At 38.3% G+C, this 17,629-nt stretch overlaps 1 protein-coding gene across 7 annotated transcripts in view; it reads right to left on the bottom strand.

Moving 5' to 3' along the window:
- LOC135218363 (zinc finger protein 37 homolog) overlaps nt 1–17,629 on the bottom strand; it is a 105,812-nt gene that overhangs the window by 70,087 nt on the left and 18,096 nt on the right. For all 7 annotated transcript variants that reach the window (XM_064254655.1, XM_064254735.1, XM_064255043.1 and 4 more), the window contains exons 4-5: nt 14,248–14,425; nt 6,615–6,676 (exon numbers count right to left, since the gene is read on the bottom strand). In XM_064254655.1, coding sequence (XP_064110725.1) covers nt 6,615–6,676; nt 14,248–14,425 — 240 coding nt within the window. The remainder of the gene's footprint in view (nt 1–6,614; nt 6,677–14,247; nt 14,426–17,629) is intronic.

Here is a 17,629-nt window from a genome sequence, read left to right as displayed (position 1 = left end):
AGCTTTCTTGGCTGAAATCGACAAAGTCATTTTCAAAAAAGACGATTTCTTGGTTGTCTTCGTCTTCGAAAATTGAGACAACGGAGATGGAGGGCCTGAAGGTTGAAAATCTCCTTCAAACAAGGAAAGGAGGCACTCTGTAAGTCTCTTGTAGTCCGAGGAAGGAGCTTCTACATTCTTGTCCTCTTCCACACTCTCAACAAATTCTTCCTCCTGCGAAGAAATATCTTGAAAACCAAAGATCTTGATGACTCTCCAAAGCGGGATCCTTATGCAGAGCCTGCTTAGAGAGGGAATGCGGAGCTGTCTCCTTGTAAAACTCCTCTCTTCCTTGTCGAGAAAAAGTTCCCACATGCTGCCGCCTGCGTCCTGCGTCCTCCTGAACGTATGAGTCCACCATGCGTCCATCACTCTTCCTCTTGCGTCCTGCGTCCTGCACTGCTGAAGCTTCGTCCTTCTTAAGGGACGCACTGCGTCCTGGCTTGCGCTGCACGTCCTGCGTCCTCTTGGTGGACTTAACCGGGAGATACGAGTCCTTACGTCTAACCGAAGGTTGTTCGGGCTTCTCCCATGATTTGACAATCACTGCTAACCTCTCCTGCATGTCCCGCAGAACTTCCTTCGTCTCCGCTTCCTTACGAGACTCCTGATGAGGAGGAGATCGAGGACGCACTGGGCTAACACGGAGAGGCGAGAGATCCTGAGGTCTACGTAGTGGAGTTCCTCTAATAGGAGAAACCCCTCTCACAGCACCGCTAGTTACTTCCAAAGGACGAGAAATCCTCTTCCTTTTGATAGGGATAGCTTCTTCATCCTCCGATGAAAACATCTCAGGGCTACTCCAACCTTCTTGATCAACAGCCCTTTCATCCTGTGATGAGGACGGAAAGTATGACCTCTTGAGAGGCCGCGATACTTCCGCAAAATGCCTACTCCTTCCTGAAGCCGAACTATCCAATGAATAACGGCACTTCCCAGTATCGCCTTTTCCATGGCGTACTGCTGCAGCCTGGGACGCAACAGGACTGCCTGAAGGGACGACTGATCGAAAGTAAACCCCTCTCGCCTCCCTTCGACTGTCGACATGCCTTCTCCCTTGGGTCTGGGAGCTTGACAGAGGTCTAGGTCTAGGAGCACGAGAGGGACGATCAGGCGCCCCCTCCACAACACTGTCACTAAACACTTCCACTTTGTCCATTAAGCGTTTAATTTTATCTCCCATGGACGCAAGGGCAGCGAACACTTTCACAATTTGTGGATTAGTAGTATCCTCAGATACAGCAACGGGCGCAGGAGAAACCTGAGGGGAAGGTGCTAAATCTACATGTGAATGAGCTGGAGAAGATACATGCAAAGATTCATTCATAGGTTTACTCGAAGACCCCGATCTCTCACTCCTAGAGACAGATCTTCTCACCCGATCTTTTTCTAATCTCTCAACATACTTCATAAGAGCCTTCCACTCTTTCTCATTCAGACACTGACATTCATTGCACCTATTGTCCCACGTACATACAAACTCCCAACACTTCTTACAAATAGTATGTGGATCTACCGAGGATTTCGGCAGTCTCACCTTACACCCATCTTTCACACAAACTCTAAACATACTTCCTGAATCAGACATACTAAATCAAAATCCAAACCAATTGCGATTGCCAAGCTAACTTCGTGAATACGATACCAATATCCAAAAAGTCAGTCAACGAGCAGGAAATTCTATCAGAGAACCAACAACGATGTTGCCGGTTCGGCTGGCAGAGAAAATCTGAGGAAAACGGGAATAGTTCCAAGTACCAGCGCCACGGGAACGGGGTGGCCATCACCTGAACTACCAGTGTACTAGCGGTTGCCGCGAGTTTTGAAATTCTGCCAGTGCGTCAAGAGGATAAGCTATGTATATACCTGCCAGGTAAGTGTCATGCATAAAATTGTAGATTTTATGGTGCTAGACAAGCACCATAAAACTGGATCGCCATTACCCGAGTCCACCGATAACCAGGGACTGCCTGACATACATATTATCTGCATATGACCTCTGAATGAAGTGTATACATATAATTAAAATAGTAAATAGATTAATTCCTGTATGAACAGGTTATAGAAGATAAATTAACAGATTACTCATATAGATGTATGAAAATACCAGTCATACTTATATGACTGGTATTTTCATACATCTCAAGCAACTGTGACTTTAAAGGGAAAATTAGTAGCTAACAGAAGTACAAGTAGTTTGTTAAAAGGATTTACCAATAAATTCTTACAATAGCAAGAATATTGTAATCAAACCTATTTGTATCATGTTCACGAGGTAACAATGTTGTGGTACTTTAAGAAACAGTTAATGTGAAAATACGGGCTGTATTTTAAGGTTTGAAGATGAAAAAGGTTTTTTTCTTATATATAGAAATATTATCAGTACTGTATGGATTTTAATCTTTATTTTGTTTAAAAAAATTTTAGGTACATCTGGGCGGTTTGTTTATGCTATGGTTTTACAGTGTAACTGTTATTCCATACATGTTTCTAATGTCTTCTATTGTGCTGTATACTTTTTCCATTTCGATGGAATCAAAAAATAAGATGCTGCAAAACAAATACAGCCCTGCCAGAATCTTACAATAATGCTCCAGCCGTAGCCTCCACTTGCATGCAATGAGAATACATCTGACAAAACACTGCTGGGGAGTTTATACCATATACGATATGTTCCTATACTCTGTTTTTCTCCATCTGTCCATCCGCCTGTGGTGTTTTTGTATGGTAACACTGCGTCCCGGGCTTTAAATAGTTACGCTATGTGTAAGTTTTAAGTAAATAAAAGGATATCTGGGTGTACATTTGCAAATGAAAAGTGTTTTAATAATTTACTGTATGCGAATTACACTATTAATATTCAAAATAGGATATTATTTAAAGCCCGGGCCGCAGTGTTACCATGCGCGAACACCACAGGCGGATGGACAGATGGAAAAAAAACGAGTAGTGTAGGTAATCTGTTCAAGATTTACAGTTCCTTGGTATATGAAAAAAATGGAATGCAAAACTACTGTACGTAATATTATACATCCAGTACCCACCAAAGCCACAGTGCTTCAATAAACCGAGTCATTCAAATGTTCTCAGCACAACCAACAAAATAGACATCAACATGTGAAAACATTGCAATTTTATTATGAATATTATTTTTCTCCAAAAATTTGCTAGCCAAAAATGGGGAGCATTTTCAAGGAGGAAAATATGATATATAAAATTTCCTTGCATGAGGATATCAAAGTGCAATTTGTACACTATATTGTTCCCATCAGCACATTACGATATCACCTAACCCATGTTAAATGACAGTAGCAGCACCAAATTATAATAATCTTTTTACTTCAGAAGAAAACATTTCTAAACACCAAACTTTTAAAACAGTTTTCAACAAACAAGTTCACACTCTTTCAGTACTGTATGATTATAAAAGGAGCAGTTTTAGCTGTAAAACTGCTAAATTTATTATGAGTGTTATTGAAAATGGAATTTTTATAATAAAATGAAATTTTATTGCATACTTACCGAACAATTATACAGCTGTTGGGATCCTGCAGCTGTATAATTATTCGTTAAGACACTGCAATAAAACAGAAATTTCCTACAGTACATAACCCATACTCATCCATGTAAACCCAAATGAAACAACAATCTATTTTCTTGATGAAATGCATATACGTACAGTATCATGAAGCTATAATGCTGTCTTATTAATCATTACACCAAATTAAGCTAAAAGAGCATTTAATCTAGCCTAATGACTACTGTGTAGGCACATTTATTGAACATCACCCTTGGACTAATAATTGCCCTTTTCCTTCTTTTATCAGAATATTAAATGATAAATTTTCTCAAATTTTACTGCCTATAAATACACAAAACAGACACCAAAATGTAAGCTCATACAGTATACCAAGAATTTTCCATGAGGCATTATATTTTCTCTTGTACTTAATTTAGAAATGAAATGTCAAGTAGTGAAGTAATGAAAAGGCACCTTCATGAAGGTCTACCCATGAATATGAAAATAACATTCTGCAAAAAACTGCCAACTTCATAGATATTCTTCCCAGGTTAATCACGAGAAGAAAAATGTTAAAATATGTAGTATAAACAGATTTACAGAACTTGAAACACTGAATATAAGAGCATTCTTTCTTATTAATAATCTATGTTGCACTTCCTTGACAACCTCTGACAAGTAACTCTTTCTCTTTGCACACTCATTACAATTCACCTCACTCATTTAACGGAAATACAAGGATTATATTATATAAATAGTACCTCCTTACATGTCTTAAAAAATGTTAGGTACATCTATACATAATATACTGTATTCAGAAATACACATCAATTTACCACTGCCAAATTCAAAGTAGTACATAAAAAAACACCCACCCAATATTAAAATGCTTCAACATGTACCGTATATGAAAGTATACATAACTTACAAAACAAAGGGGGCTTCCAGGCTTCCAACCTCTGTTAGATGAAATACTTAAAATAAGTCCTTGCAACCAAAGCATTTGTTTCATCAAATCAGCCTCAACTAAATAAACTATGGGCACAAATTGAAGTTGAATGACAAATGAATGTTTTATACTATATCTTTCCTCCCAAATATTATACTTGCTCTATATAAATCTGATCTATCTGGTGCTGGAAATAACACTACTACTACAACTCACTGCCTGGTAATAGACAGAACTGCAAATTTGTATTTTTCATAGCTAACAAACCTGAGGGGTTACTTGCTAGTACAGTGATGATAAAGTATAAAGGCAGGGGGGATAAAATATAAAGAACTGGGGGGTCTATCTTCTGTCCATAGCAGCTGCTTCAGTTTTCCCTTCATCCTATTAGCAAAGATGTGCCAACAGCATGTGTGTCAGCTAACTACCTCATTAACATCTGGTCTGTCACATAGTTCATGTACCCCCAGTGTTTGCTCTGACAAATTAAATCATAACAATGACTTTAAAGCTACATACATAGTAAAAAGTTTTAGTTCCTTAAATTTTTTATGGGTAATATCTGTTCTAAACTAAATTAGGGAGATCATAAGTATATGTTTGGAGATATGAAAACTTAATGCTTTAGTATAAAATGAGTTTAAATTTAAAAGCTGATCTGCAAAATAATCAAAACAACTATGTAACTAACCTATACTACTACATACTTCCAATAGGTAAGTTACATAGTTGTTTTGATTATTTTGCAGATCAGCTTTTGAATTTAAACTAAACTCATTTTATGCTAAAGCATTAAGTTTTCATATCTCCAAACATATACTCATGATCTCCCTAATTTAGTTTAGAACAGATATTACCCATAAAAAATTTAAGGAACTAAAACTTTTCACTATGTATGTAACTTTAAAGTCATTGTTATGATTGAATTTGTCAGAGCAAACACTGAGGGTTACATGAACTATGTGACAGACCAGATGTTAATGAGGTAGTTAGCCAACATACATGCTGTTGGCACATCTTTGCTAATAGGATGAATGGAAAACCGAAGCAGCTGCTATGGACAGGACTATACTACTACATACTTCCAAAGTTTCTCATTGGTCGAGTGGTTTTCGTGCTCGGCCGCCAATCCGGTGGTCCGAAGTTCGAAACCCAGCTCGGCCAACGCGGAATCAGAGGAATTTATTTGTGGTGATAGAAATTCATTTCTCGATATAGTGTGGCTCGGATCCCACAATAAGCTGTAGGTCCTGTTGCTAGGTGACCAATTGGCTCCTAGCCACGTAAATATATCTAATCCTTCGGGCCAGCCCTAGGAGAGCTGTTAATCGGCTCAGTGGTCTGGTAAAACTAAGATATACTTAACTTAACATACTTCCAAACTACTTGACTTCTGCTACTCTTAGTTTCAATTTAATGTATTGAAAGTACACTGCCACAAGTGTTTTGTTCTTTTTCCATCCTTCTGAATAATTTTATTTGTGCACAATGTAATCCTCTGCATCTCTGATAGAACGAGTAAAACTGATATTAAGGAAATTTTCGCCCTAAAAATAAAAGTGCAAGACAAGGCTGCAGAGCATTTTAGTAAATATACATAGTACATTTAAATGATTGATATTCATTTGAGCACTTGAATTTCTTGTGAATCACCACTGGCCTAAATGTCTACTTATAAAAAAAATTTTCTTAGGCCTAAAGTCTCCCCATTCCATTAATGGAAGTTTAGTCTACACATGAAAATATATGCAGGGAAAGTAAAACACCCAGACAAGAGAAAACTGCTACAAAATTACACAAAAACATTGAATCCCATAAAGACAGAAGCCAATAAAACACACACTATCATATTAGTTTTTTGCCCCTCTTAACTAGTAACAATGAGGATCACTCTATTGTTCCATAATATTGGGCATAATAATCTCTTATCTACACAAAAGTAGCAACATTCACTAACTTTTTAACCTTTCCCAACTTAAGGCATAAAATCTCTAAAGCTTGGGATAAAATATACTGTATTAAAATGTGTGAATAGTTTTAAATAAAATGAATGTATATCATCTAACAGTAACTTGGAAGCCTTAAAACATAAAATTTCAACCTTACCTTTGTCTTCGATGCATCTTTTCGAGGACGTCCTCTCTTTCTCTTTGGTGGTCCACTAGGGTCTGCAATTTGATATAACCTATTTACTTGCCAGCCCATAAACCCCTGATATTTTGACAATTCATCAACAGGTATCCAAAAAATCTTTGATTGCTCAACAGGAAAAACCTAGATAAGACTGTTATTAAGGAGAAACTACTAGCAAAGATTAATATCAGAGAACAGATAATTCAAGATACAAAAACTACTGTAAAGGTATTTTCCAGATCTTTTCAGTTTCAAAGCCAATTACTGGAATTAACTTATAATCCAATCAATTTAACTAATAATGTACAACAAAAGTACTAACATTATGTTACTGCCATGAGCAATTTTAACTATTTAATGAAATTCTTAATGTAATATAAATGATTACAATAATACCATTCTGTAGAGAGTACAAATCAAATAACTATGTGGAGATCTGGTACAACAAAGATTAGGATTCAAGGCTGGAGTGCATTGGGAATGTCATATTATAAACATTAAGCCATTAAAAGTTAACTTCAAACTAATGAATAACCATAATTCTTCTAGTTCCACAAAACACTGGTTGCCAACACTCCAAGAATAAGGTCAGTTATGACTAGCCTTATTCTTTGTCATAAGGAAGTTAAGGATCACAGTAAAACGAAAGCAGAAAAACAAAGTGAAACTGCCTTACTAACTCTCTATGAAGAATATGGGTACGACAGGCTCTCTTTTCGACATAATTTCCTTTAATGGATTAGTTCAGAAGTACAAGTAACAATGAATTTATACGAATAATATAAACTTTCATAATAAAATTTATTAATTGGATACTTTCCTACTGTTAAATTTAGCTATATCTCCCCGCCGATTAGGCGAGTCGGCATTCAAACAAAAAATCGAATGTCTGCCCGGATGACTGTCTAGTTTACCTGTTCTCCATCAGGTGTGTTTTGAATGTTTTAGCTCGTCAGAATTCTCCTTGACAGCCCACTAAGTTGTGGGGAGGCTGGTTGGGTCTACTTTAACAGTAGGTAAGAATCCAAATAAATTTTATTATGAAAATTTATATTATTTGAGATGAACCTTACCTACTGTTAAATTTAACTGATTCCCACATTAAGAGGAGGATGGTGGGTAGTGCAGCTAGACAAAATTCCACTCAGCCATTCGAGCTAAAGGTTTCTTATACGAAACCCAAAACATTCTCACCTGATCTGGAATCCTTGGTGGATTTTACTACCACCAGAAGTTGGATTCCATTCAGGGAGCAAGGCTCTCATACATAAGCAGCAAAGAGCAGCCTTGCGGAGAAAACCGCTTTGATTCAGCTAGCATGACAGGCAAGCGGTATGAGGGACCCCTCTGCCTGGGTCCAAAAGCCCTATCAAATGACAGTCATTTAAAATAAATACCTTTATGGTATAAAGGTACGCTCCTATACAAAATTTGTACCTTCACGCTCCCCAAAATATTAAAACCCGGGATTTAAACAGAAGAACTTAAAGAATTGCTCTTTTTTCGGTTCAGGAAAAGACTACCCACTACTAGTAGCGGATTAAGGGCTTTACTGTTTTCAAACACAATTCTGTATACTTAAGGTAATGATAGGGTAAAAATCGAATTGCACTTCTACTGTGTCACATTAATCCTATTCTGGAGTGACAACCCGACTTAACACTAAATGAAGTTGCAACTGCTGCTCACATTATGAATGTTTACCTTTAATAAAGGTAGAAGATATGGAGCTAGTTCTCATACACTAGCCTATCCAATATGTCACAGAGGACCTTGTGTTCCTTGACGAAGTTTCTAAAAGAAAAAAAAATCACAACACAAAAGGTTAACTTTGCCTCTTCCAGGCTTAACCTTCACAAATACATTCTAGGTTTTCTAAAACCACAAAACAAAAGTTAACTTTGCCTTTGAGTTTAACCCTTGGTGAAGGCATTACAAGTTTCTAAAAATCACAACACAAATGGTTAACTTTGCCTCTTCCACGCTTAACCTTTACAAATACATTCTAGGTTTTCTAAAACTACAAAACAAAAGTTAACTTTGCCTTTGAGTTTAACCCTTGGCAAAGGTGTTACAAGTTTCTAAAAATCACAACACAAAAAGTTAACTTTGCCTCTTCCAGGCTTAACCTTCACAAATACATTCTAGGTTTTCTAAAACCACAAAACAAAAGTTAACTTTGTCTTCAAGCTTAATCATTGGCAAAGACAGCTAGGTTTTCTAAAAGCACAAAACAAAAGGTTGATTTTGCCTCTTCCAGGCTTAACCTTTTACAACAACATCTATGTTTCTTAAAATCACAAAACCAAAGGTTAACTTTGCCTCTTCCAGCATTTACCTTAGACAAAGATGTTCAAGGTTTCTAAAAGGATGATAAAAAAAAGTTCTAGGTTTAACCATTAAATTTAAATGCCTCAACAGGATAGAGAAGTTTCCTCTTCTTCCCCACTAAGGGGTTACATTGGAATTCTTACAGGGCACTGTAAAGTATAGCCTTAACATCACCCTCAGCTCTAAAGCAAAAAGCTAAAATAGCATTCCCTTTACAACAGCTTAAAGAAGGGTGCTGACAATAAATTTACTTATTAACCACTGCTAGTGCTAAATAAACGGTCTTACAGTAAATTCAGATAAAGTTTAGACCCGCATCTAAACTCCAAAGAGACTGATATAGAGATGAAGGGGCTTCAATCTCAACACCTTACAGTGCTGGTCCTCGGCAAGATCTAAAGTACTTGATGCAATACTGAGGAAAAGTACATATGGAACGATAACTTTGGAAGTAGACAGTGAAAAGTCTTATCTCCTCTAAACAGAAAACATTGACGTCTACAAGGATCCAGTGCTGAAAATTCCTCTAGAATGGCACCCTCAGCAATACACAGACCATTGCTTCTGACCACAGGCTATGGTAGTTTTAAATGAAGGACAGATCCTATGATAACTTGAAAATCTTATTATGGGAGGGGACATTCTAACATCTCCAAGCAGTTAAGGAGATGCCTAAGTTAATGGAACTGTATGGAATTGTGGAATGGAATAGGTGATTTTGGCATAAAGCCAAGCACTGGGACCCATGGAGTCATTCAGCGCTCAGTATGGAATTGTGTAGTAGAGTTGATTTCTTCTCAACGGAAGAAAGAGACATCTACCGAGAGCATTGGAAATTTTGAAAATCATTGCCCTGAGGCTACAAGGGCTCTACATTAGACACTGAGCTATTCTTGAACTTGAAATTGCTCAATAGTATTCAGAGTAGATATGAGAGCTCAATAGTATTCAGAGTAGATATGAGAGGTAGGCCTATGAGTCTGAATTAGGCAAAATTTAAGGAAACATCCACTGCTCAACCCTGAGGGCCAACAAAGTAGTAGTAATCATTCGGATGTCCCGGTTCATCTACATACTAAGAAGTCTAAATGAGTGCTCCTTAAATCCACACCAAGTACCAAACTTACGAATGTAAAGGCCCTTGTAGGCCAGTTGTTCTTCCTGAATCCCCAATGGGCTAAAACACTGTCCTTCCACAGAATGAATGATCAAACCAATATGTTGTTTCATTTCACTCAAAGCAGCAAACTTTCCACAAAGACTTTGTTTCTGACCGGGAATAAACCTGTTAAGCATCCTGATGTCTTTCCACTGCCCTGACATCTAAAAAGTTTTGCCAGGTATAAGTGTTGACCATTCTATGAGCATTAAAGTGTAATGACACTAGTTAAACTCTGTGTTGCATGACAGAGGGAAAAGACCAAAACCTGGACTTAGGTTTAAGAATAAAATAGACAATTCTTGGTTACAGAGTCCCTCCTACAGTCCGGGAGCCAAAGTTGGTTCTGGATTACTTAAAAATTTAATTAACTTTATTTGTAAGTCGTAATTCTTACGCTGAAACTGTACATTAATTGAGCATGATTATCTGAAAATATCCCATGAGGGCAGGTTTCCTAATGAGGAAAAGCCCTTACCATATAGGAAGTTTCCTTCAGGCCTAAAATTCTTCAAGCAGCACATGACTATTCATCTTCACCGACAAGCATGCATAATTAAGTATCATTCCACATTACTAGATAAGAATGGGGATATAGAGAATTAACAACATAATGCATAGAAATTGGGCCAGAAGAAGCAACAGGTCCTTGGCCTTTGGAATACTGTTGACAGAGTTGGTCAACTTGAATCACTGATTCAGTAGTAGTGTCTTGCTCCTAAAGTCGACACCATCCATCAATGGGCAACAAGTCCCTGACATAACTTATAAAGGACTGCACACAAACCCAAACAAAGTGGACAGAACAGCAATACCTTTTAGTAAAAACATCTTGAAGGAACTTGCATGACTGTGGATGTATTGGTAAGTGGAATACATTCTGCATGTGTACCACAAGTCTGACTGTTCTTTAGAAAGGCACTAAAACCATGCTAGAAAACCAACAAGAATGTGGGTAGACACTTCCTGTTATTTAGTCTCCAAACGTCCAAGAATATCTCCAATTACCTATGGAGCTTGTCCTAAAAATTACCATTGGACCATCATTCCCTCTATATGAAATCTCCTACTAAAAAAGACTTATGAGAGATTTCTGCTGAAGACAAAGGAAGCTATAAGAGGGAGATTAAACTAGTGAAGGACAACCAAAAAAGAATCACAACTGCCCTTCACCGTCTCCACCAGTAACGTACTAGTCCCAAGTCTCTCCATGCAAGTTAGGAGGTGGCAACTGTCCATATACCAGAACCTGAATCTGCACTTGTCCCCGAAAGGTATATAACAAGACTACCAATAGATAATACCTTATCACCTTAACCCAGCTGCATAATCAGACAGGAAGCGAAAGTGTTCTCACTTCTTCCAAACCATGCGAGTATAAGCATGAGGACATAATCCTCCAGCATCAGAATTTAACGAGTTACTCGTTTTCCTTGCTAAAAAAAACTCCCGCTGGCGACAAAGCCTAAGCTGGCTACACAAACTTGCTGGGTTGGCGTCTCCACTTCCCTAAGCAGTCGCAGAGGCAAGACAACGTAGCTAAAAGGTAATAACTCAAGCTAGACTGAAAATCCATCAGCATGTCTGTCAGTATCAAGTTCATTTCCCCACAGGAAAGAAAAAGAAGCGAACCTCCTACTAAAGACAGTCATAGGACCAATAAGCGTTTGTACAGCAAGAGGCAGCCTTCGGCTCTCCGCAACCTTAAAAGCTACAAGACAACAAGCCAAGGCAGACCCAAAGGGAGATTTGTGCATCCGAGGACGAGAAAAGTTACAAAATGCTCTCTAATTGGAGAACACGTTGGTTCTCTTCTCCAATATTTAGAGGGCGCCGAAATACGCTAAGACAATTAAGACATATTCTTTATGTGGCCTCCTTCCTCAACAAAATGAGGATGAAGCAAGGCGTAGTGTCGCAACAAATGCCGACCAATCCGAAAGACAAAAAGTGACACTTGTTGATAAGAGGTGACAGCAGCTGAGTGTTGTATAGCATCCACCACGAGAGGAAGATGGTTTTAAGCGACTCAGGACTCAGCCAAGTCCGCACGAGTCAACTGAGTTCACACAAGTCAACAACGTCCGCAGTCCACACGAGTCGACTGAGGGAAAGAGAACGAGGCACCTGAAGAGGAAGGCGGTGAGAGAGGAGTTACAACGACTCTCCCGCCTCGTCCGAAAGTGATTGTACATACTTGAAAGTTAGAAATCTCTGAAGCTAGAATCTCTAACTTGGCAAGAACTTTAGAAACTACAGACAGTGTAGACTTGAAAGAGAAACATGAAACGAGGCAGTAGTAAGAGATTTACCGATAGCCGAAGAGGAAGCAAGCAAAGAACGAACACAAGCATTACGAAGAAAAAGGAATATGCTAGCAGACGAGAATTTAGAATAACCCATACATGAGAGAGATAAATAGTCAACTAAGTCGACATATCTAAATGTGTAAAATTCGCTACAGATACATTATCATCTCAATAAAATATCTATACCTATATTATATATTATTAAACCTATGCATGCTAATACCTCAAACTTGGTGTTGAAGACGACAGAATGCGCCTACGGAGCGAGCATTAACACTTACCGAAACGGTCCTTATGCAAACACTTTAACAGTCCTAGGCAATCTCTTTAACGGTCATTTGGCGAACGCTTCAAATGAGATTCAGACCATGAAAAGGGCGAAGTAGATATTGGAGGGCACAGAAACCCATCGTCGTGAGAACAGGACACTACCAACTGTCGCAGGGCAGTCCTAGGCTCGGGCTACGTACAGATGAGGGCACCAACACTTTACTTCTAACAGGGAATGCGAAAAAGAGCGCACATTATGGACGGATTCGGAACGTTCCCGTCACGAACTCAGTTCAACTGGTATTAGAACTAAAAATAGGTTTAATGTTCTAACTTCTCGTTACTCTTGAACCAAATGGGGAGCAGAAGGCGGAGCTACAAAGGAAGTCAATACTAGCCTACTAAAATGCCTAGTCTGAGTAGGGATAGCCTGACAGGTTAAAGTCCTGACCTAACTAATTGACTAATTGCTTTCACAATCTATTAGTTTCCCGTCTTTCCTATATCAGACATATTCAGGCACAAATTTCTCAGAACAATTCCCTACATTCTTCATATCTAGTAGTTCCAAGATCACACTCTGTACCCTTGGAAGTACAAAGGAATGTTGATCAACTTCCAATTTCAACATCCTGGTTACACCAAAAACATTCCTACATAGCCTGATGTAATTGGTTTTGCTTCTGGTGGTAGATATCCTAGGAAAGTGAAATTACAATACCATAAACAGGTGTTAAAAGCCAAACTTCATAGAATACCAACAATCGCTTAGCTGCATTGGTGGTAAGAAGAATTCTGACGAGCTAAAACATTCGAAACAAACCTGGTGGAGAACAGGTAAACTAGACAGTCATCCAGGCAGCCATTCAATTTTTTTTTTTTAATGTCAACTCGCCTAATCGGCAGGAAGACATAGCTAAATTTAACAGTAGGTAAGATTCATCTCAAATAAATGCATTTCTTCACAAAAGTGTCTAATGAATAATTTGTAATTCTAACAACTAGCAGGGAGGAATGAACCTATATTTAGGAAGACAGAAAACTAGACACAATATTCAATAACAGGCATAACTCAAGATGAGTTTAATTGTGCACATGTATCAGCGGATTATGGGACTTCCACTGGATAAGGAATTAACAATGCTATATGCCAACAGGTGCTGCAACACTTATGGGCTTGATTTATCACCTCTTCTTTTTTAAAGTTAAAGTCCTCCTGGACCTCTGCGAGGCTCACAGAGCAGGCGCTGATCTCGTTTCTTTGGATGACAGCCAGTGGTGGATAGGTCCCATTGCCTTAAACACGAGGCCAGTGGGTCGCTAGGCCCACTGTTTAACGCCCCCAGCCAGAGAGCTGGTACCTATTCTCCTACTCACCATCGAGTTTTCAGACCGCTAGGTTGGCAGGCCACCAGGTTTATGCAATGACACCATTCCCAGGCCACCAGCTAGCGGTGGGGCTTGAACCCTGGTCCTCCCGACTGGTTATAATTGATTAAACAGAACACAAAACCACAAAAAGTGGTATATAAATTACCTGCAGTAGATTCTTTTTTGATCCTAGCTCTTTTAACTTCAGGCTCCCACTCTTCATCCAATGAGTCTCTATCTTCACGTCGATCCTGTTCCTCTTCCAAAAGATCATCAACCTGTGGTTGATAGATCTCGTCTCCCTCAATTTCTATACCTTCTTTGTCTTCCTCTTCGGGCTCAATCTGTTGAATAATTTGTTACATAATATTCTGCATTTTAAACAGCACTTTGGGAATGTAAATACATACTCTCAATTTTAAAATCCTTGACCAGAGAATTACACATTTCCATAGTATATACAGGCAGTCCCCGGGTTACGACGGTCTCGGCTTACGACGTATGTTCCAGGGTTACGACACATGTTCCAGGGTTACGATGCCTACAACGCTCATCTGGCAGATGAAATATGACACCAAAAATGCAAAATAATCAATGTTTGAAGGTTTTTTTGATGAAAAATGCCATAAGAATGCAGTTTACATAGTTTTCAATGCACCCAAAGCATTAAAAGTAAGGTTTTCTTAGGATTTTTGACGATGTTCCGCGTTACGAAAATTTTCGGCTTACGACGCGTCTCAAGAACGGAACCCCCGTCGTAACCCGGGGACTGCCAGTAATTATCAAAATTACAGTTTAGCCCTTTAGCTAATAGATTATAAATCTCATTACTCCTAGGTTCCGTTCTTGAGATGCGTTGTAAGCCGAAAATCGTCATCAGCTGGAACATCGTAAAAATCCTAAGAAAACCTTACTTTTAATTATTTGGGTGCATTAAAAACTATGTAAACTGCATTCTTATTGCATTTTTCAAAAAAAAAAACCATCAAATATTGATTATTTTGCATTTTTGGAGTCATATTTCTTCTGCCAGATCAACGTTGTAGGCGTCGTAACTCTGGAACATGCGTCGTAAACCTGAAAATAATGTCTGATAAATATAATTGAAAAGCGTTGTAACCTCTGAACGTCGTAAGCCGGGGACTGCCTGTACATGTAAACTTAATGTTTTCCACTACAATGTCAATGACAGCATTTGGCTGTCAATCATAAATTTTTTCTAAGGCTGTTTACTCCCTCTCCTCACGTGTTGTGTATTTATTTTATTCCAAGTTTTGATACAGTTAATATCATGTAACACACTGTGATTAAGTGCATAGCATATTTAAACAATTACTATCATGAATAATACCTGACTGCCTAAGCTCAAGTAGCTTATGATATGTTTCAGACAGTGTCAGGATTTTGTAAATTTTGGATGTCATCCTAGTATATAAATATCAATATCACTACATCTTTCACCCTATATACAGAAACACATAAACACACACACACAAAGATCTGAATGAAAAGTTTCATTAAATTTTCAATGTGGAGACACCAAAATGCAATTACAATACAGTAGCTACCTGCTCTGTAGATCAGCAAATAATCACTTATAAACTCACATGCACTGCACACTATTTATTTCTTATGATGCCTAAAGGTATTATATTACATTCACAACTATATTCAACAGGTTGCAAGAAGCTCCTAAAATTTAGGTATAGTACTTCAGACATTTTATTCACATGTTCAGTGTTTCCGATCATGAACTCTGTCTATTACAATATTACTGTATGTATATGTTTAGTTATGTCTTTGTAGTGACATGAGGAATCTATTACTTTTCCTACATTTATCGGAATGTTTCTGCCATGCTAGAGATGTACTGATCACAAGAAACTATTTTCCTTTTTATACCTCAAGAAATTACAGCAAGATTTCAAGAAATTACATAGACCTTTTTTCACAATTAGTCAGCAGTTATCAGTTTCATGCCACATGGTGTTGCATGCACTGATGTCAAAGTAACAATAATGGTTGGGGAAATCAAGTTATGCTATTTTGTAAACCAGAGACACAATATAGTTTTGTTACAAATAAATCCCAAAAAATTATGTGGCTACTATCAAGAACATGGAATATACCATCATAACCCTAGGTATGACTTTATTTTAAAATACTGTTCAGTTTTATGTCATTTTACCACAGACTTAAATTCCAAGTTCATTATCAGTTCTCATGGACTGACTGGCAAACTATTATACTGCCTGATGTACTGGAGGTATAAAATGAAATTAAATACCGACACTATCCTTTTAGTTCCCCCAATAGATTCGAGTTTGAAGTCTAATTCCATTCCAATGAATTGGGTAAGGAGTGAAAATTTACCTGAGAGTAGTCTAGTTATGCCAATTCACTGATTGGTTTACTCCATGTGTGCGTGTGTGTGTGTGTTCTTGTCATGTTCTTAGGACTTCTTGATTTTTGTTTAATACTTCTCTTCTTTGCTCTTGTAATGGTTTTTGTGACTGGATTGTATAATTGTATACTGGTACTGTACATGGATAAATTAGTATAACAGGTAAAACTCACTTCTCATTAGTCTGGCATTGGAAATGATATTGTAATGATACAATTAAGTTTGTTCATACTTACCTGGCAGATATATATATAGCTGATAATTTCCGACACCGACAGAATTTAAAACTTACGACACACGTAGTGGGAGTCAGGTGGTTAGTACCCATTCCTGCCGCTGGGAGGCGGGTATCAGGAATCATTCCCATTTTCTATTCATAATTTTTATTTCCACTGTCTCCTGAGGGGAGGTGGGCGGGTAATTAATTATATATATCTGCCAGGTAAGTATGAACAAACTTAATTGTATCATTACAATATCATTTTGTTCATGCAACTTACCTGTCAGATATATATATAGCTGAATCCCACCTTTGGTGGTGGGAGAGACAGAATAGAGGATTTAGGAAACACATATGTGCAGATAATTGATATCTTGGTTCCTTACCTGTTAGCATAGCTGGCTTCGTGATTACTGCCACGTAAGTCTGCTTGTGCTACTAGAGTTGCCAGCAAGGTAGAGACCTATGAAGCTGGTGCACTCCAGATGATCTGTCAACAGGGGCGAGACCACGACGTGACTAGACCATGGACCATACTAATGAGGGCAACGAGACAAAAATACCACCACCTGGCTTAGTTTACCAAAGGTATCCCACTTAACTAAGCTAATGGAAGGGAGACCCGCCCCAGGCGGTCACCCCACAACCATAAACACAAATTAAAAACCCCCCTAATCCCTAAAGGATAGGATGAGTGTTACCTCCTGCCCCCAATGTAGGTCCGAGGGAGAAGCAATTTTCGTATGTCACTTTCACCTCCCGCAGGTAGTGTGAAGCGAACACCGAATTGCTTCTCCAAAATGTGGCATTCAAAATATCTTTGAGCGCCATATTTTTGTGAAAGGCTACCGAAGTAGCAATAGCTCTCACTTCGTGAGCTTTTACTTTCAGAAGCTTTAAATCACCATCACTACACTTATTATG

The sequence above is a fragment of the Macrobrachium nipponense genome, chromosome 11 (assembly GCF_015104395.2).
Source record: "Macrobrachium nipponense isolate FS-2020 chromosome 11, ASM1510439v2, whole genome shotgun sequence".
In the NCBI taxonomy this organism is placed as follows: domain Eukaryota; kingdom Metazoa; phylum Arthropoda; class Malacostraca; order Decapoda; family Palaemonidae; genus Macrobrachium; species Macrobrachium nipponense.
Note: the sequence above shows the minus strand (reverse complement) of the source record. Positions and strands in the feature narration are given on the sequence as shown.